The 19977-nt window shown below is 49.7% G+C and overlaps 5 protein-coding genes across 19 annotated transcripts in view; 2 read left to right on the top strand and 3 right to left on the bottom strand.

Moving 5' to 3' along the window:
- The first annotated feature begins 299 nt into the window (after positions 1-299).
- On the top strand, positions 300-3365 carry LOC6550246 (NADH-ubiquinone oxidoreductase 75 kDa subunit, mitochondrial). The gene is made up of 6 exons (XM_001977885.3): positions 300-405; positions 614-801; positions 874-1205; positions 1274-2300; positions 2361-2849; positions 2915-3365. The coding sequence occupies exons 2-6, from the start codon at positions 619-621 to the stop codon at positions 3077-3079; spliced, it is 2196 nt and encodes a 731-aa protein (XP_001977921.2). The 5' UTR covers positions 300-405; positions 614-618; the 3' UTR covers positions 3080-3365.
- Positions 3366-3947: 582 nt separating this feature from the next.
- LOC6550244 (thioredoxin reductase 1, mitochondrial) lies at positions 3948-9477 on the bottom strand. 3 transcript variants are annotated; one of them, XM_001977883.3, is made up of 4 exons: positions 9216-9477; positions 5542-5887; positions 5247-5473; positions 3948-5175 (listed from the first exon to the last, which is right to left on the bottom strand). In XM_001977883.3, the coding sequence occupies exons 1-4, from the start codon at positions 9229-9231 to the stop codon at positions 4289-4291; spliced, it is 1476 nt and encodes a 491-aa protein (XP_001977919.1). In that variant the 5' UTR covers positions 9232-9477; the 3' UTR covers positions 3948-4288. The 3 variants fall into 3 exon arrangements, with proteins under 3 accessions (XP_001977919.1, XP_015011169.1, XP_015011168.1); XM_015155683.2 differs by lacking the exon at positions 9216-9477 and adding an exon at positions 7878-8370; XM_015155682.2 differs by lacking the exon at positions 9216-9477 and adding an exon at positions 7476-7828.
- LOC6550243 (C-factor) lies at positions 7921-10685 on the top strand. The gene is made up of 3 exons (XM_001977882.3): positions 7921-9003; positions 9897-9948; positions 10009-10685. Exons 1-3 carry the CDS (start codon positions 8878-8880, stop codon positions 10572-10574), a joined length of 744 nt encoding a protein of 247 aa, XP_001977918.1. The 5' UTR covers positions 7921-8877; the 3' UTR covers positions 10575-10685.
- Positions 10649-11535, bottom strand: LOC6550242 (formin-like protein 14). Its single transcript, XM_001977881.3, has 2 exons — positions 11258-11535; positions 10649-11202 (listed from the first exon to the last, which is right to left on the bottom strand). The coding sequence occupies exons 1-2, from the start codon at positions 11370-11372 to the stop codon at positions 10814-10816; spliced, it is 504 nt and encodes a 167-aa protein (XP_001977917.1). The 5' UTR covers positions 11373-11535; the 3' UTR covers positions 10649-10813.
- An 840-nt stretch (positions 11536-12375) lies between these two features.
- Positions 12376-19977, bottom strand: part of LOC6550526 (MAGUK p55 subfamily member 3) — a 53911-nt gene continuing 46309 nt past the window's right edge. For 10 of the 13 annotated variants that reach the window (XM_015155681.2, XM_015155676.2, XM_026982486.1 and 7 more), the window contains 6 exons: positions 16218-16449; positions 14871-16158; positions 14612-14808; positions 14120-14251; positions 13875-14056; positions 12376-13804 (listed from right to left, as the gene is read on the bottom strand). In XM_015155681.2, coding sequence (XP_015011167.1) covers positions 13610-13804; positions 13875-14056; positions 14120-14251; positions 14612-14808; positions 14871-16158; positions 16218-16449 — 2226 coding nt within the window. In that variant the 3' untranslated portion in view covers positions 12376-13609. Of the gene's footprint in view, positions 13805-13874; positions 14057-14119; positions 14252-14401; positions 14459-14611; positions 14809-14870; positions 16159-16217; positions 16450-19045; positions 19537-19977 lie in introns of those variants that run through there. The other 3 variants (XM_026982483.1, XM_026982487.1, XM_015155675.2) reach the window with 3 other exon arrangements.

Here is a 19977-nt window from a genome sequence, read left to right as displayed (position 1 = left end):
ATTTGCCTGATTTTGCGAGCGCCAAGCAATAGTGAGGTGGCGCCATCTTTGATTTCAGATTTGAAGTTGGCAGCTGAGTACGCTCACAGGTGAATGGCCAAACAAATTGGAGCAGCTGGCCATTCGCGTTGCCAACTACAGTGAAGGTGGAACAGGGCATGCAATGAGCTGATAGTTGTTGCCAAATATATGTTGTTTGAACAGAAACTATGATTTCGCAGACTAAGAAATTGGTTTGGCATATGAGTCTCTGGCTAAGAAGTACATTTCAAAACCGATAAATAGCGCGATTGGCCAGCTGTCAACGCGGCAGTTGGCAACGCGGTCCGTCTGTCAAAGCAAAATTCGATTACAAAAAAGTTGTCTCCGCATTAAGAGATCACAGGAATATTTTCCAGCATTTCGGTAGGTTTTCGTGCACTTTCCGCCTGCTCCAGGATCCCCATTCAGGTGGCAAGGGTTGGTGCAGTGGAGGAGCAGACTCCTGCAACGCACACAAATCGCGAACAATCGATATGCGGGAGTGTTGTGCCAACCAACATACCAAAACACTTATGTAATTTTCTTCGGCTCCTCCAACTGCAACGGATTTTTGGTTACCATCTCGTTGCAGAAAATATGATACGGGCACCGCTAGTCAAGGCGCTGGGCGCTCTGGGCTCGCCCACACATCAGATGGCCAGCCGGGCGGTGCGAACCAGCGCCATGGTGGCCCAGACACCGGCGAAGGCGCCCGAGAAGATCGAGGTCTTTGTGGATGACATTCCCGTGCAGGTGGCACCCGGCACCACTGTCCTCCAGGTTGGCTTCAACTCCCCCGTTCGCAGGCGGCGCCTTCTAATCCCCTTCTAATCTGTTTCCTCCAACTCGCAGGCTGCTGCCCAGATCGGCGTGGAGATACCCAGATTCTGCTACCACGAACGCCTTGCGGTGGCCGGCAACTGCAGGATGTGCCTCGTCGAGGTGGAGAAGAGTCCCAAGCCAGTGGCCGCCTGCGCCATGCCCGTGATGAAGGGCTGGCGCATCAAGACCAACTCGGATCTGACCCGCAAGGCGCGCGAGGGCGTCATGGAGTTCCTGCTGATGAACCATCCGCTGGATTGTCCCATCTGCGATCAGGGTGGCGAGTGCGATCTGCAGGATCAGGCCATGGCCTTTGGTTCCGATCGATCCCGCTTCACGGACATTAACTACACGGGCAAGCGGTAGGTACCCATTCCTGCCCCATAACCTGGAGTAACCATACTTACATACATACATAATGCATCCACAGAGCTGTCGAGGACAAGGACATCGGACCGCTGGTGAAGACTATCATGACACGCTGCATCCACTGCACCCGCTGTGTGCGTTTCGCCTCCGAGATCGCCGGCGTGGATGACCTGGGCACCACTGGCCGCGGCAACGACATGCAGATCGGCACCTACGTGGAGAAGCTCTTCCTTACCGAACTGTCCGGCAATGTGATCGACCTGTGCCCCGTGGGAGCGCTGACCAACAAGCCCTACAGTTTCGTGGCCCGTCCCTGGGAGATCAGGAAGGTGAGCAGCATCGATGTGCTGGATGCCGTCGGCAGCAACATTGTGGTCAGCACTCGCACAAACGAGGTGCTGCGCATCCTGCCCCGTGAGAACGAGGACGTCAATGAGGAATGGCTGGCTGACAAATCGCGCTTTGCCTGCGACGGTCTGAAGCGCCAGCGCCTGGTGGCTCCCATGGTGCGCATGCCCAACGGCGAACTGCAGGCCGTGGAGTGGGAGGGCGCCCTCATCGCCGTGGCCAAGGCCGTCAAGGCAGCCGGTGGACAGATTGCCGGCATTTCCGGCCAGCTGGCCGACCTGGAGGCTCAGGTGGCCCTAAAGGATCTGCTTAACCGCCTGGGCAGCGAAGTGGTTGCCACTGAACAGGGCTTTATTGCCGGAGGCACCGACAACCGTGCTAATTACCTCTTGAACAGTACCATCGCCGGCTTGGAGGAGGCCGACGCCGTTCTCCTGGTGGGCACCAATCCCCGTTACGAGGCTCCCTTGGTCAACACCCGTCTGCGCAAGGCCTATGTCCACAACGAACTACAGATCGCCTCGATTGGACCCAAGATCGACCTGTCCTACGACCACGAGAACCTTGGCGCCGATGCCGCTTTGGTCAAGGACGTGTGCTCCGGAGCTCATGCCTTCTCCAAAGTGCTGGAGGGTGCCAAGAAGCCGGCCATCATCATTGGAGCCGATCTGTTGGAGCGTGCCGATGGTGCCGCCATTCACGCCACCGTTGCTGAGTACTGCAAGAAGCTGAAGAAGCCGGTAAGTGTGCTATCCCCTTGCTCATGTGAATGGAAAATTGAAGCTCGTTGTCGCTCGCAGAACTGGAATCCCTTCAATGTGCTGCAGACCAACGCCGCCCAGGTGGGCGCTCTCGATGTCGGCTACAAGGCCGGCGCACAGACCGCTGTGAAGGCCCAGCCCAAGGTGCTGTTCCTGCTGAACGCCGACGCCGCCAAGGTGACCCGTGAGCAGCTGCCCAAGGACTGCTTCGTGGTCTATATTGGATCGCACGGTGACAACGGCGCCTCCATTGCCGATGCCGTGCTGCCGGGAGCCGCTTACACAGAGAAGCAGGCCATCTACGTGAACACGGAGGGCAGGCCGCAGCAGACGCTGCCTGGTGTTTCGCCACCGGGCATGGCCCGCGAGGACTGGAAGATTCTGCGCGCCCTGTCCGAGGTGGTGGGCAAGCCGCTGCCGTACGACAACCTGGACGAGCTGCGCAACCGTGTGGAGGATGTGGCGCCACATCTAACGCGCCTGGGTCACTTGGAGCCAGCCGGCGATGCCGGAGCAGCGGGCGCTATCGTAAGTTGGAACGGTGTTTCTCTATTGGAGGTTTTACTAATTATTCCTATTTTGCATGCCCGCAGAGCAAATCCATCGGCGGTGGCCCCATCGATCTGAAGCTTAAGGAGCTGCGCGACTACTTCATGACCGACGCCATTTCGCGCGCCTCGCCCACCATGGCCAAGTGCATATCGGCGGTCAACAAGCAGCAGCGGGAAAACGAGGCCAAGCAGAGTGTGGCTATCTAGGCGTCCACCCTCGCGTCAGATCTAAACTAATAACTAATTAATGTTTTTTTTAAACTCTGCTCTTCGACCTTTCGCGCCGCACTCCCCCACATACTAATGGACACGAAGACAGCAGGACGAGCTGCAGGATGAGCCAGCGCAGGAGCGGGATGAGGAGCAGGATCGGCGGCTGCAGAGGCGCCAGCGCTGGGCCAGTTGTAAATGAGAAGTCTTACGTTGTTCAAAACAAAGGAGTTATTCAATACGAGAAATAGGAAAACCAAAATAAAAATGTAATAGAAAATATCACGGACACGACTTCTTACTGGGACTCAGCGTGGGTATATTGGGCAGTTCCGACACGCTGGACTATGCTATTGCCATCTCGCTTTGTTTCGTGGCCTCCAATCGCAAATACCTTGGGTCTTCCTTCAATACTCAACTTTGATCACTGCTGATTCCCTAATGATTCTTGAATCCACCTCCTCGCTGTTCAGAAACTGATTGCATCAAACGAGGCTTGAGAACCGCCTTAATTCGAATTAGATTTGCTGGACGATTCCAGGACCATAAACTTGAACCTTTGCGTGCCTTTTATTGCACCTTTTCACGCACTGTTTTCCGTTTGAGAACTTAAGTACCATTGTGTGCACGACCCAGTGATAAATGTCCAGGGTGCCATCATTCCTGGCTGATTAACAGCCGCGTTCCCCTAACAAAGCCATTAGCAATTAGTCTGGTAGCTAACCAGTGGACAGAGTTGCAGCCCAAATCGATTCAGCCAAGTCAATCCATTTGCATGGCCACTGAAGGTGCGCACTTAACTTGACTGACTGCCGGCTTGATTTAAAAGTTAGAGGAAGGAAGCAGAATAAATACTAGACTCTGGTGTGTTGGTGAAAAATTATATTTTTCAACCGTACGTTTAGGGGATTTCATAGTTAATTTCATAGGTTCAAACAAATTCAAAATTTTGAGTGCATGTCGGCGGCGCAGCAGTCGTGGGTTGGGCTGGTCGCGCGGGGAGTTCCACTGGTGTCGTTCCACCCGCCATCGCTGCCCAGTGCCCCTCCCTTGCGCAGAGCTATTGTGTGGGTGTTAATTGTGGAAACTAAACGGAACTATTGAACTCTTCGATCGCTGGGCTGCGACAGCAGCCATTCATCTACGGGAATTCGGGTGGAGGAGGCGGCTTCGACGCGTCCCAGGCGGCTGAGCTGCGTTCCCGCTTTAGCTGCAGCAGCTGGCCGGGGTGGGGTCCAGACCGGAGCGCTTGGTGATGGCCAGCCGGGTGAACTCCTCGGCGGTCGTGGGATGGATGCCCACGGTGTTGATGAGCGTGTTAATAGTCAGGCCGGACTTGAGGGCGGCAGCGAATCCCTGGATCACCTCACCGGCCACTGGGCCAATGTAGTGCAGTCCATAGACGCGCTGGTCGCCATGGCGCTCGGCCACAGCCTTCAAGTAGCAATAGCGTACGCTCTTCTGGGGAATGAAGAACTCCGTGGGCTTGTAGTAGCCGTGGAACACTTCGATCTCATCGGCTCCATACTGCTTGACGGCTTCCTCCTCGCTCAGGCCGACGCAGGCATACTCCAGCGGCGTGAACACTGTGGTGGCCACATCATTGTAGTCCATGCGCTGGGTAGCTCCGCCGTACAGGCGGCGGGCCAGCAAACGACCAGCGAGAACGGCGACGGGCGTCAGCTCTGGCTTGCCGTAGATGATGTCGCCTACGGCGTAGATGTTCGCCACATTAGTGGCCTCCTGGGAGTCCACTGGAATCTTGTCCTTCTGCACAGTCACGCCGGCATTGGGCAGGTTCAGATCGTCCACCAGACCCTTGCGGCCAATGGCCCACAGAACGGTGTCAAAGACATCCTCGGCCTCCTCGTCGGTCTCCACGTTCTTGTACTTCACGAGCAGCTTGCCATCATCCTGCTTTTGCACAGACAGCGGCACCGATTTTCGCAGGAAGGGAATGCCGCGCTCCTCCATCGAGGCTGCCACCAGCTCAGCCATCTGCTGGTCAAAGCCACGCAGCACAATAGAACGGACCATCACAGTGGGCTCGTAGCCGAGACCCTTTAGGAATCCAGCGCACTCCAAGCCAATGTCTGTGTGAAGGAGGGGAAATCGAATGGGTTATTTATCAATTCCATGTAAGCAGATGCAAGTCTGTACTTACAGCCAGCTCCCACCACCAAGGTCTTGCCGGGCTCGCGGTCCAAGCTGAACAGATCATCGCTGGTGATGCCATACTCCACAGCACCGGGAATATCCGGATAGCGTGGTCGGCCGCCAACGGCAATGACGAAAGTCTGGGCGGTGATTGTGCGCTCGCCGCTCTTCAGCTTGGCCAGCAGGGTGTGCGAGTCCACGAAGGAGCCCAGTCCATTGATGTACTCCACTTTCCTGAGGGCGCATAGAAGGGTGTAATTAGTGGGGGGATTCTCGAGCGGAAGCCATATAGCAACACTTACTTGTCGCGCAGATCCACACGGGTCACCCAGTTGACGGACTTGATGTGGTTCTGTACGGACTGCACCAGCTTGTTCCAGTCTGGCTTGATCTTTTCGTTCACGTTCCAGCCATAGGCGGCCGCCTCATGGACAGCCTCGCCCAGAAGCGAGGCCTGGTGCATAAGCTTCTTGGGAATGCAGCCCACGTTCACGCAGGTGCCGCCAACGCCCCATTTGGTGCCCAGAGTGGGCGTGGGCTTAACGTAATCCAGACAGGCCACGCGGGCTCCATTGAGAACCGCCTCCTTGGCGCAGGCCAGGCCAGCTGATCCGCCTCCAATCACGATAAGGTCGTAGTCATAGGATCCTGGAGGAGAAAGTACGGATTCGTTTGGTTATTTATCAAGTTCTATGGAAAATGCATCCGCTTAATTACACCCCGTTGTCTATAAAAACATGTAAAGAGGCCAAGAGGTCGTAGAACATGAGGAGCCTTCAGGAAATCTAATCGCTACACGGCTAAATCACCTTGTATTCATGAACACTTATCACCGATTGTAACATCAATAACGATGTTGTTTTGGCATACTGAACCAGTATCTAGATTAATTGAAAATCCCTATCAGTGATAAGTAATGATAATAATTAGCCGTGTGCTTCCAGCTACTTAAGTTCCTCTCTAGCTTCACTCATGGTTATGGGTAATCCCCGCCTGCCTTTGGTGGACTCCTCGCGCAGTCGAATGTCCAGATAGGCGGATCGGTAGATGCTCCTCCGGTGTCGTGGTTCACCCTCGACCAACTGGGAAGCCGGTATGAATTCGAACAGATGCATCCAGACCGAAGAGGCTCGAAATCAAGACTGTTTGGCCTCCTGCAATCCGTCATCTGCACCGTGCAATCCCGTCGAGCTCCTTGGCTTCAGATGCCAGGTAGCGATAGTGCTGCCGAATGCCACATGCCGCTGGGTCGGAGAGCTCGAATCAAAGTGGAGCAATCATCTAGCGACGTCGCCACACACCAAGCCACGCCTGGCCACGCCTCCCGTCCGTTCACCCACGCCCCCATTCGGTTTGCTTTGACCCGCCGGACTTTGTCATGGTTACGCCCCAAATCTAGTTGGCAATAAAACGCACACAGTTGGCTTTTATCGGACGGAACACCCATCCTGGCCAGGAGCATGGGAAATCGGGTGCCTATGTACATGCGAATGCGAATAAACAATTGTTGTCGTCACACTGCACCCGATTGCGGAATGAAATGCTGATGACGCAGCACAACAATGATGATGAAAGATCAAAGACGTTGGCTCGTCGAGCGGCGATTCGACAGATACTAAATACAAAACACAGATAAGTGAAATGCACCCGAGTGATATGGTGAAATCATCATCATCATAAAGCGGTTCTCGAACATTCCGCAAAGGGTTATTCGTTCAAGAGCACCGCGTCCCACGGAATTCACTCAAATGTATGTATGTACAGATGTTGGGGCTATAATGAAACCAATTATACACTCAATTGCCATTTGAAATCATAATATGCAATATCTAAGTGTAAATTCTCCGATTGTTTTCAGAAATAGAAGCAGACACGAAGATCGATTGGCTAATTATTCATTAACAAGAAAACTTGATCTTGGAATGGTGATTTAGGTATATATTATATTGTAAATGAAAGCATCAGATACGTTTAGCATCATATGAATAGATATTAGTTTTTTTACCAGCTGAAGGCAAATTGTCAATACAATGCATATTTCCCATAAATTAAGAAATGGTCTTGTAGCAATAGAAAACGAAATATTAATTCCTTAATTTATATGATGTAATTTTGTTTTGGGGCGCGAACCAAATATATTAATGGTTTAATCTGTAAATGAGTAATGGCTTTTATGATTAATCCTTAAGCCATTCATATGCATCAACTGCGAAAGTATATTCAAAACTTTGTTAACCATTATACTTAGAAGATGTGCTCTTTTTGGCGCCCACAACGATGGCGCAAATCATGTACTTCAGCATGATACGATTTTGAGTGCTCTTCGTGCGACCCCGACTGTACAATTCCAGTTGGACGGGTGCGCGATGACGATTGACGATGACGGTGCAAATGTGAGGCGGCAAATGCCGGTCGGGCATATAAACCCTTGGCGAATACGTGCCGCAGAAACCCGATAAGCCAGGTAATAAGAGCAGAGTAATGGACTTTTTGGCCAGGCAACTAACGGTTATTGCATAATGGCGTCGGTTAAACACAAGAAGGCCCAGAAACAACAACGAGCTAGAAAACCGCGACAATCGACCGCGTTGCCAACAGCGAAGATCTAATCAGAATATCAATCGATATCGACGCTCACCTCCTTTGGTGCTCAGCTTTCGCACCGGCTGCGCGTACATGGCCGTCCTGTCGCAATGTGGATGCTGGAAGGGTGGTGTTGCACCGCCACTAGATCCAATTGAGGAACCCCCACTGGGAGTTCCAGTGCTGTCGCGTGACTCTCGCTGCCCCGGCGAGTTCATGGTTCTCTGGTACGTCGGCTGGACACAGTTCAGACTACTGGATATCCAATTGGGGACCCTTGTTGTCAGTGAGCATCTGTTTTGTATAATGCCAGTATGAGGAGACGTTAAAATCGTCGAGCACTGCCGCACGAACGTAACGGAGATTTTCGAGTTGCACAAGATCATCTTGTTGGCCGATCCCCTTCACCGTTCACTTAGCGTTTCTCTCTTCCCGCTGGAAGCGAAAAGAAACTATTCGCGAAAAGGGCGCAGAAAAACAGAAAAATGACGGCGGAACACAAAACACAAACACGTCGCTGGTTTGGCTGCTGCTTGGGAATGCTGCGAAAGTGGTGGGCATGTAGAGGCGCCGATAAACGGCTACGTAACAGAAGCAGCGAAAGAGAGATGGCGCGAGAGCGCGCGCAGCAAATGCGAATGTTTGGGATAAAAGGGATAGCAAAAGCAAATAAGGAGCATTCATTGGAATGCGCAATTCTAATTGGGATTAAACATAGCGGGCGGGCAACAGTTGTTCTGCCCTATGCCAATTGGAAATGTGCTAAATGCACGTTTGGCAATGCGCAAGTGTATCGATAACTCGCGGATGGTTGGCAACACTGCTGGTCGGACGGAACAGCCGGCCGTCAAATATTTTTTCCCAACATTTCACTATTTTCACGATCGTGTTACGGCACTAAACTCGGTTGATAAGCACGGAGAGATCTGGCTGCGGGTCTGGTGAAATCCACAGAACAGACGGAACCCATATAGTGCCGCCCTTCATTGGTTTTATCTCAAGTACGACGCGATAAGATTTCGAGCAACTCGATCGCAGATCTTCCGAAAAAAAACATGAACTCCATCCTGATAACCGGCTGCAATCGAGGATTGGGTCTGGGCCTGGTCAAGGCACTGCTCAATCTTCCCCAGCCGCCGCAGCATCTATTTACCACCTGCCGGAATCGCGAGCAGGCAAAGGTGAGAGGTGTTTTCTTATTCCACTGTTTTTTCTGTTTGTCCCTCTTTTGAGACGATCCAGTAATCCGACAAAACCGGTGACTCACAACGGACAGCAAAACTACAGAAACTACGCGAACAATCCACAAGAACCACTATTACTAGAACCGCTTTTTAGTCACCATGCATGGTTTAAATGGCTCCAACGGAATTGAATTAACTGTAAAACTCACCTTGCACGGGTGCCATTATTTCGCTTGTTGGTAGCTTCTCCAGATAAATCAGACTGAAAACAAGGATCAACGGGGAGTAGTGAATGTTGTTGTTCTCAACGCGGAAATGGAATAGAAAACTGCTGAGCGTGTTTTAGCGGCTCTCGGCACTCGCGAAAGCACGAAACGAATAAGCGGAGCTAACTTTTGCAATAGCTTTTGTACTTTGGTACGAGCGTGCGAAAGGAAGACGCCAATTCTTGGGCGCGCAGTCTGGCCACACTGGCAGTACATATTTTTTGCACTATTTTTTTTGCACTAACGCGTTGCTTGGGCGCCCCATTTAAACTCCCATTAAATACGCAATTACAGTATCCAAACTGAAATTATGCATATTATGGGCTTGTTAAAAAATTGATTCAAACATCAATTCCTCTAGTACACAGCTCAATCAATTAAATTACGGTTTTAAAATGGTACAGCTCAAAATATTTGTCGCTCTATTCAAAATGAAAATTTTATTTTTTTACGATTAAAAATACGAAAATATGATCTGCATGAAAATGATCAAAAACTGAACTAACTCTGTTAGTCCATAATATAATCCAATTCTTATGAGCCATATCTCCAAATAATTGCATATTAATTCTCTAATAAGGCGCCTTTTATTTTAACACTTACTTTCAAAACTTTGCCCTACAGGAGCTGGAGGATCTGGCCAAGAAGCACTCGAACATTCACATCCTTGAGATTGGTAAGCATTCCGATTTATCAACCGCTGAGCGCTCTCACCTATAGTAAAACTCCCGCGCAGATTTGAGAAATTTCGATGCCTATGACAAGCTTGTCGCCGACATCGAGGGCGTGACCAAAGACCAAGGGCTCAATGTGCTCTTCAACAATGCCGGCATAGCGCCCAAATCGGCCAGGATAACGGCAGTCCGGTCCCAGGAGCTGCTGGACACCTTGCAGACCAACACGGTGGTGCCAATAATGCTGGCCAAGGCGTGTCTGCCGCTCCTAAAGAAGGCGGCCAAAGCGAACGAGTCGCAACCGATGGGCGTGGGCCGTGCCGCCATCATCAACATGTCCTCGATCCTTGGCTCCATCCAGGGCAACACCGACGGCGGCATGTACGCCTATCGCACCTCCAAGTCGGCCTTGAATGCGGCCACCAAGTCGCTGAGCGTCGATCTGTATCCGCAGCGCATTATGTGCGTCAGTCTGCATCCTGGCTGGGTGAAAACCGACATGGGTGGCTCCAGTGCCCCCTTGGACGTGCCCACCAGCACTGGCCAAATTGTGCAGACCATCGGCAAGCTGAGCGAGAAACAGAACGGCGGTTTCATCAACTACGATGGCACTCCGCTGGCCTGGTGAACGATGACGGTGCTAGGTGTAGCTGCATTTTCATTCTATTTGTTAATTGTTGTTGAATAAACTGAACTCTTGAGTTTCCTTTCTGGCGCTCCAGCAGCCCCTTCATTGGCATTCCCGATTGTATTTCGTGGGGTGTCTTAAATGGTTTACATAGAAAAATAATGGATTTTCCAGCCTGCCAGAGAACACATCAATTTGGAGTTCCTTAGCCTAGGCCCTGCATTGGCGGTAACTACATGCTATTTCTGTCTTGGCGGTACCATGGCCACCGGAACCCTGGAAGGATCGATGATGATGCTTTGGGCCAATGGTGGCAGGCGCACGGCATTCGTATTCGCTCCCGCTCCGAATCCGCCCGCATCTGTTCCTCCGGCCGGTGGGTTGTTGGGATCCGGATAGGGAGTCTGGCGCTGTGGTGTTACCATGGCCACGGGACGCGGCGCGAATGCATCATAAGCTGTAGGTATTGGCGGTTGTGGTTGACCCAGCGGAGCACTGGAGGACTTTCCGTCCAATGGGTGGGCCACTCGCTTGCGAAGATCGAGGCGTGGACGACGATTGTTCGCGTTGCAGCTCAAGGACTCCGCCGAAACGGGTGGGGGGTCATTCCAGCCGGGGGTCAGGGAGCCTGTGCGAAGCCAAAGATTAGCCTTTGCCCGATTTGCAAGTGCAACAAGACTTACCTGGAAACGCACCCGATGGCGCTATGATTTGCCCCGTTGGCGGTGGCGGTGGAGCGGTTGCCATCTGCTGGTGGTTATTGCTATTGGTGGCGGAAAGCGGCGGTGTTGGGCCCATTATGGCTTTTCTATACTGTCTCTGTAGCTCCTCTCCTACTGCTGGATACTGCCAAGGAAAACAACACAATTGCAGCTTCACTCAAACAAAAACAAGACTTTCATTGGCCTAAACTTATCGGGCTCTGCGCTACTTCGATTTACTTATCGAAACCTATCGGTGCTACCAGATAGATTTCACGGAAATGCCGCATTTTTTAAAAACTGCATCTTCTTTTTTTCATTTGATTTTTATAACCATTCTGCCACCCAGAAAAACGTCGTCTAAAGTTTATTTTTCTTGGTTTGTCGATTTCTTTTATTATTATTAATATTGTTATTTCATCTGACTTTGTCCGCATTTTTGCGTTAGGGTTACTCATAAATGTCGTTAATTTCGTACAATGGCTATTAAACCGTGCCTATTTTGCATTCCACTTTGTTTTTCTTTAGGTATTTATTTCATATTTAGTTTAGTTTTGCTACACCACACACATACATAAATAAAAACTTAAACAGATTTACTGCACACACATTTGTTATACCTTGTGGACTAAAAAAAAAATTGTTTTTTGAATTTTATTATTATTTGCCCCGCTACCAATTCCGAATTCAATTCAAGTTCTACCAAGCACATCATTTATTAATTCACCAAAGATAAGATCTCGAGTAACTCCAAGGATAATCTGGCATAATCTGACAAATCCAGTCCTAGCAAATGGATCGAAATGGAACTGACAACCGGGGCCGTATATGTAGATTTAAGGTATATTAGATATCATTCGCTTTTAGAATCTTTCAAGTGTTTAACATTGCGTAACATAGTTTGCTATTTTACTTGACCCACACTTCTTTTAATATAAAATTCTGGTTTCATCCGCTGCTCAATGGAATTTGTAAAGATCTCTATATGCACGGTATATCTAGTTAGTTAGTTGTGGTTGGAGTTGGAGTTGAAACCAACTGGATCTGCCGCCCGCCCTGTTCTCTAGACGAATTGGTTTAAATAATTAATTACAACAACATTTACTTGGGAATTACTTTGTTTTGTCGTTTATCGATTTTGTTTTTCTTTCTGATGCCTTAGCCTAAATCATTTTCTTGCCGGCTTACTATTTGCATTCGTTTATTGGGTTTTCCATTATCTTACAGTGCTTAAAGTTGGCTAAATATTTTGTTTTTTCGTTTCCGTTTTTGTTTTTAACAATTTCGCTCGTGGAGTGGTTTTTCTAAGTGATTCTCCTAACTCTCCTCGTCTAACTCCAATTTATTTAATTCTTCGTTTTTTATTTTTGTTTTTTGGCAATGACTTACTGATTTTGTTGTTTCTCTCTTATGAACGGTTTTTATTTTATTTTTATTTTTCACTTTGCTCTTGCATTCGTTTTGTTAAAAATGAATTGTATTAAGTACGCTTCGATTTATAATTTATGTGTATGTATATCCATATAGTATATATTTTATAAAGTAAATAGATTACGTAATTGCAACACTTGCATCGGTATCTGCTTCTGATTCGGTTTCTCTGTCATTTTCTGATTCTGCAGCTGAATTTGAATCTGAATCTGAATGTGAATCTACATCCTTCGGATCGATCTCCCCTCGCACAGCTGCCTACGGATTGTTCTGGCTCTGTTAACATTCGGAGTCACTTATGGGTATTATTACACATTTTATTGGGTACTAGGGTACTATCATATCGATTCTGGCCTTCCTTTGCTGGTTCGTTATTTTACAATTTCAATTTGCCCTTTGAAATTAAGGAAGTGTCCAAGCTTAATTTAAATACAAAAAAAAAAAACATACTTTTACAATATATAAGTTAGTGGTAGTGGTAAAAAAAAGAGCGGAAATGACACAAGAAGCACTTGGGTTTAAAAATCACTGATTTCAGTTACCAGTCCTCTGTGGCATTCCCGAAATCGGTTCATCGAACAGCAAATTTTGTGAACATACATAAAGAGGTTGGAATGCTTTTAAAACAGGGGTACACACAATAAAAACTCGTTCTCTCTAAGACTAAAATGCACATGTGCAACGAATAGTATAAGTATATGTATTTATATATAATATTGGAGGGGTAGGGTTTTAATCGCATCGGCAGGCAAACCGAACTACTGGACTGGAATCGATCCTGCTCTCCGCATAATGGCTCAATTGAAAATTGTATTTACAAAGAGTTTGGGTTGGTATTCATTTCTTGGGTGGTGGATCCTAGGGTAGGTGGTAGTGTAGTGGTAGGGGGTGCTGATGACCCCATTATGACTCGTCGCGATTGTTGTGCACCCACTGGGCGGGCACCCATTGGGGCTCGCGCTCCAGCGAGTTGATCTCGGCCAGCAGTTGGTGGTAGGCGCGCTCCGTGTCGTTGTTAATGATGATCATGTCGAATAGGTGACCCCAACGGGCCTCCATATCCCTGGCCGTGGCAATGATGTCTTTGAGCTCTTCCTCCTGGTTAAATACAATGGATAGGATAGGTTAGGTTATGTTTTGTCTGGCGTTGACGTTCACCCAAACGCACCTTGAAGGGTTCACCGTTGCGTAGCTTCTTTTGGCGCAGCTTGTCCAAGCTGGGCGGCGCCACCAGCACCACATACGGCTTGAGGTCAGAGGCGCGCAGCAGCTTGAGGCTCTGCGGATGCAGGTTGAGCACACAGATCTTGCCGCTGGCCACCACCGTGCGTATGGCCTCCAGTGATGTGCCTGTGGGATATCAGAGAAACACATTAGCCAACAGTCAATCCCCTTAATGTGCAACTAACTAACCGTAGTAGGCCTTCTCGTATTCACCGTGCTCCACAAAGCGGCGCGCCAGAATATCCGCCTCGAAGGCTTGTCTCGTGATGAAGTGGTAGTCCACTCCGGGCACTTCGCCCTCCCTGCGGGCTCGTGATGTATCTACGGAAAACGACAAAGCACCAGGATTACTAAGGGTATTTACAAATCAATTCCAAGGGATGGGTTTGGTGTGAGGCGTGTGCTCGGGTTAGGTGACCTAGGTCTAGCAATGGCTCTGGGATTCGGTGGCTCTGAAGCGCAGCCCTTTACCCTTGACCTGAGCCTTGATCTTGGCCGGTTTGAGCCGCTCCTCCAGCAAGTAGAAGACTGCCCGGCGGAAGAGAGACAGACATTAAAGACGAGCCATTTAAAGCTGGCTGTAGACGATGCAGCAGTTCTGCTCCGTTTACAGCGCTCTTATAGTAGTGGGAACTTGCTTCTAGGACTTGAGGATGGGACAGGAACGGGGTCTTCACTTACGTGGCACTGCGGCGGAGAAACGCTCCGAGTCGGCCATCAGGCGTTGGCGCAACTCATGTCTTCCGATGTTGGGCGGTCCGATGAGGACAATGGGCCGCTTGTGGGTAGCGCGGGGATAGTACAAAGCCACCTCCTCGTAGGTGAGTATCTCCTCCGGATCTGTTTCATCCGGCGCCGTGGTGGCGTACAAGGGATATCTATAATTAAAAATGAAATGTTTGAATGGCAAATCCCTCTCGAGCTGAATAAATATGCTTACCCCGCCTCGGAGCTGGCCTTCTTCTTCTTTTTGCGACCCTTGCGCGCACATAGGAGTGTGGCTCCTTTGCTGCCTGATCCGTCCTTCCCGCGGGACCGGGCCAGTCCCGCCTCCTCCGCAATGGCCAGCTTCATGGTCTCGCGCTGATGCTGGAACGACTGACTAGGAATAAGACCAGCCAGCGTTTGGTCTTCCTCGCCCTCGCGATACGCCTGCCACCAGTTGGGATCCTCGCGGCTGATCACGTGCAGCACATCGCCCTTCTGGAAGCTGATGCCCAGCTCCCGGCAGGGTATATACAGATCGTCCTCTGGATCGTAGTCGAAGTGCGCCCGGACGTGCAAAACGGCGGTGTCGCGGTGTGCTCCACCCAGTCCGGCCAGTTGGCTGCCCGTAGTTCCGCCCATTACGCCGCCGGACGGCGGACTACCCGCGGGAACGATCAGGAAGGTCAGGGTGCCCTGCATGGCGCCCAAAAGGGCGCACACCTCGTTCACCGTCTTGCCACGCAACTCCTGACCGTTGACCTCCAGGATCTCGTCGCCTTCGTGCAGCAGTCCCGACTTCTCCGCCGCTCCACCACGCACAATCCTGCCGATGACCACCGCCTCACCCTCGTTGCGTACCGTGGCGCCCAACGGCTCCGTGGACTTCTCGATCTGGATGATCCGGATGTTGTCGTTCTGATCGTTTAGCGTGCCAAAGCACGCACTCATTGGCAGATTGACGGGCATGGACAAGGGTATTGTGGACAGTGGTGGCATGGGAACCGGTGGTGGCGACTCCCCCCGCGGCAGTGGCATTGCTCCACGTTGCGCCAGTGGGGGTGGGACGACGGGCGGTGGCACCACCATACCTAGGTTTCGCTTGGGCCCAGCCACCGGACTGCTGATTGTGGATCCCGTCGCCACTCCAACTGCCGGAATGGGCGAGTGGGTAGGCGAGGGCGTGCCATCCGTGTGATTGGCAATGCGATCGTGGGCCAGGAGCAGACCCTCCATTTCATGGCTGGTCAGCAGGTTGCCCAGCTCAATGGCCGCTGCAGTATTCGATTGCGTGAGCAGCTCCACGATATCCTTCTGCAATCCCAGGGCACTGTGATGTAGTGGACCAGAGACGCGGGAACGTCGTCGCTGGAGGACTGCGGTGCGAGCGGCCAGGACATGGGCCACACTGGCGCTGGCCAGGACACTGTGAGCAGCCGAAACTCGACCCGCCAGCGTGCTCAGTCCGCTCTTGCTCAGCTGGTTTTGCAGGCGGGTGAGGGCCGCTATCAGCTCGCCATAGCCTGGAGAGGATTAGGGTTAGGATTAGACGGGGACATTGCAGCATAAGATGAGTACTCACCATCAATCTGTTCCGCCTGCGGCTGGTCCTCGTCGGGCAGATATGCCTCATTCTCCACGCCAACCACCTGGGTGGCCACCGTTGCCTGCTGTTGCTGCTGGGCAACCGCTTTTCCGGGCGTGGCCGTATCCTGGAGCGCCTTCAGCTTCCGGGAGCCACGAAGACTATTCCGCAGGAATTCATTTTGCTGCGCTATGCGCTCCTCCTCTTCGCGTCGTCGGCGCAATTGCTCCTGTTGATGGAATCAAATGGAAAGGTTATTTAGCGAATGGCTTCAATTTCGGGGGCATTTCGGGATTTTGAGAAGGAGAAGGGGGGGAGTTGGAGTGCGCAACTGGGGATAGCAACTCTGGGGGTCGACTCTTGAGTGGCGCACTTAATCCGCATTTGCCACAATCGCTAATTTAATTAGTGGCGCCCGAGCAGGGCACCAGATTTCCACCAGGAAGACAAACAAGAACGCGCTTTCAGTTGGGCGGACACCCTGTATTTCAAAACATCACGTGACTCAATTTGAATGTGTGCCAATATTTTAGTAAATAGTTTGAATTTAAATTTGTTCATTTGTTCTCCATGGTCTTGTTAGTCTTGGCACGCAAACATTTTGTCACATAATTTATATGCAAGGACTTCAAACTTAGTGGAGAATCATTCAAAATACAGGTTCTAATTCGGGAATCGTGAATATTGGCCATCGCTTCGATTGAAATACAAAGTACTGTTGGGTATGTACCCTACCCACTTGTAGGGTATCAATGCGGCTGCATTTGCCCAAAACGGACCAGCTCAGGGTGGCGTTCTTTGTGGGCGGACCACCGTGCCCACTGTGCAAACCCAAGCAAATCCCGTCGAGGGCCTTGGCGATGAGTTAATGAGCGTAAAGGGTTGACAAAGGTAACTGGGGACAAAAGCGGAGCTGAGGTGGCGGTAACTGTTGCAATTGTTGCGGAAGCCCCTTAAGTGCTCGCCATTCATCGGAATGGGGCGGGCGTCGGCGTGGGCGTGAAAATGGGAAATCTGAGGGCTGGGCATGGTCAGCCCAGTGGCTGCCAAACTGTCATGGTCACTAATTATGAAAACGTGATTGATTCCCGATTTCGTGACCAACAAAGAGAATAAAATCAGATCGATCACAACAGTGAAGAGCAAAAACACCTCCTTATATATATGTATATTTAACACAAGAAACCAGAACGGCCGCATGATAGAAAGAAGGAAAAAACCTAATTGAATAACAACAGAAAAGGCGCTTGACATTCCAAAAGGCGGAAGAGGCCAGCAGCAGAACAGAACAAAGCCGAAGAGGAAAATAACAATGCAAAGCCACTAAAAAATGAATTCAGCTGAACTTGCATAATCCGAACGGTGGAGAATCAGCAGAAAATTCACGAGTTCTTCAAGGGGAGGTTGCAAAAGGGGCGCAAAGAGCTTGGAATGGAATGGCTGAGAAATACCGCCATGTGAACCAAACTCAGTTTAACATTGAAACCTGAATGAAAAACGATGACAGCAGTTTGGCAAAAAAACAAAAAATGAAAAAAAGGCGTATAAAAACCAAACCAAAACAAAAATCGCTCAAAGTCACAGCATCGCAGAAAATGGGGATAAAAGTAGGAATAGTACGGTTTGACAGCCACTAGTTGTAGCGCATCCTAAACTGTGCAAGCACATATGTAGTAAGTTATGCAAATTCATCTTTTATTAAATCTTTTGGAAATTAAAAGCATTCTTCTTGTTGCATGCTTTCAAGACATTGAAGCGTGCGGATTTAGGGAAAATTCCAGCTAAAATCCTAATTGTGCTGCAATTTGAGAGCTCTGGTACTTATGATTAGTAATTCTACGAAAACTGCGTTGTGTACTCAATAATAGGCGTTCTCCTATTGTATGAAATTTCAGGTGCAGCTGGGGATTTGAGTTTCAGCTTAAGCAATTAAAGCCCCTGAACCAACTCCCACGCAAAGTTCGCAAGAATCCTATAAATAGGCGTTGTTGGTACTGATTTAAGATGTAAAATGTAAAATGTTGCCTGTGGTGAGACCATCAATCATCTTACACCAACAGCAACACCTTGAGCAATTGTAAGATATTATAAAAACAAAAAACACAAAAAGGTGAAAAATAATAAAAGAAGGCATACTTCAAAGACAATATCAATTGGCGACGGCGACGCCATGACATCATCATCGCCGCCGCCTTTGCCAGCAAATACCGGCATAAATAAATAAAAAATATTGAAAAATACGCGTACCGGGGAAATTAAAAATATATTACTGCCGATACCCTGGGTGGCGTGGGGTATGCTCAACAATCTGCTCGCGCTATCCTTATGTGGGAACTAAGGGTATTTGGCAATTCCATACTCAACCAGGCAACAATTCAGCTATCGCTTTGGCAAATTGTTTCTGCCTTTTCGTTTTATTGTAATTGTTATGGCTCGGCAGCCAGTTAGCCAAGTTGTCAACTGGTTGTTGTTGCCGCTGTGTTTTCGTTAGCATTTATGCAGATAAAGCCGGTTGTCTCTGGCAACACTGCATATACGAGGTTACAGTAAGATTTAATCAAATTCAGGTATATGCAAAGTTCGAGGTTTAAAGCGCAAATACTTGTAGTTAGGGTAAAACTTTCCCCAAGTTTGTGGAACACTTTAGTTTGTATCAGTTTAACGATGTAACCAGCCTTTAATGTCACCTCGGTCACACCTCCATTGAAGATCTGGTCACATTTTGGCATGTGAGTAGTTGTTTGAAAAACTCTTGGATTAGCAGAACAGTATGTGCTTTTGTCGAGATATGTACTTCCTGTGACGCAGATAACCTATGGACTTGCCTGTTGTTGTCGCAAACGCGTCGAGGATCGCTGAATTTGAATGCCGCGACGCAGGGCGGAGGCGGTGCGCTGGGGCGTGGCGGTGGATGATACAGGTGAGCCGACATATTGGTTGGGGGATTGGGGGCCACCAGCATTGCCAACGCTTCCCATTCCAATTCCATTGCCATTCATATCACAATAGTCGCTGTTGTTATTATTGTTCATATGGTTCTCCTTCTCGTTCTGCTGCTGCTGCTGTTGCTGCAGTTGCTGTTGCTGCAGTTGCAGCTGCTGCGCCGACAGCACTGCAAACTTGGTGGGCGATGTGGCTGCCCCAACGACACCAGCAGCAGCAACTGCAGGCTGCCCATCAGCAACATTGCCGTTGTTCTCCAGCGTTATGTGCAAAGTAGACACGACCATTTTCGAGCTGCACTTTCATCGATCTTTGTCTGTGTGGCGCGGTGCGGCGCGGTGCGGCGCGGCGACAATCTCTCCTAGCAAACCGAAACCGAACCGAAAACGAAACCAAAACCGAAACGGTAACCAAAATGGAAACTGTCACCAGATGCTGCAGCAGCAACTATGCAAATGGCCACGCCCACACCTGGGCAGTGCATAAATTTGCATGGGGAATTTTGAATTGTGTGTTCCAAATGAAATGCAACTTAATGCGCATTTCAACTCAAATTGCTGCTGCTGCTGCTGCTGCCGCTGCTGCTGCAGTGGATTAAAAGCCATAAAAAGCGAAAGTTGAGATGGCCGAAATAGTTCTGGCCCAGACACGCACCGCCAGCACCGGCAGCACAGCAGCAAAACAGCTTTCCTTTCAGCTCGTGTAATTTACAACTATTTACGTTTACACATTTGTTTATTTGTTTATTTATGGGCTTTTTGTTTTTGTTATTATTATTTTTTTCACTTTACTGTTGCTGCCGTCGCTCAGCATT

Source organism: Drosophila erecta, unplaced genomic scaffold (genome assembly GCF_003286155.1).
Source record: "Drosophila erecta strain 14021-0224.00,06,07 unplaced genomic scaffold, DereRS2 tig00000126-arrow-pilon, whole genome shotgun sequence".
NCBI classification, from domain to species: Eukaryota; Metazoa; Arthropoda; class Insecta; order Diptera; family Drosophilidae; genus Drosophila; species Drosophila erecta.
This window is presented reverse-complemented; position numbering and strand designations above follow the sequence as displayed.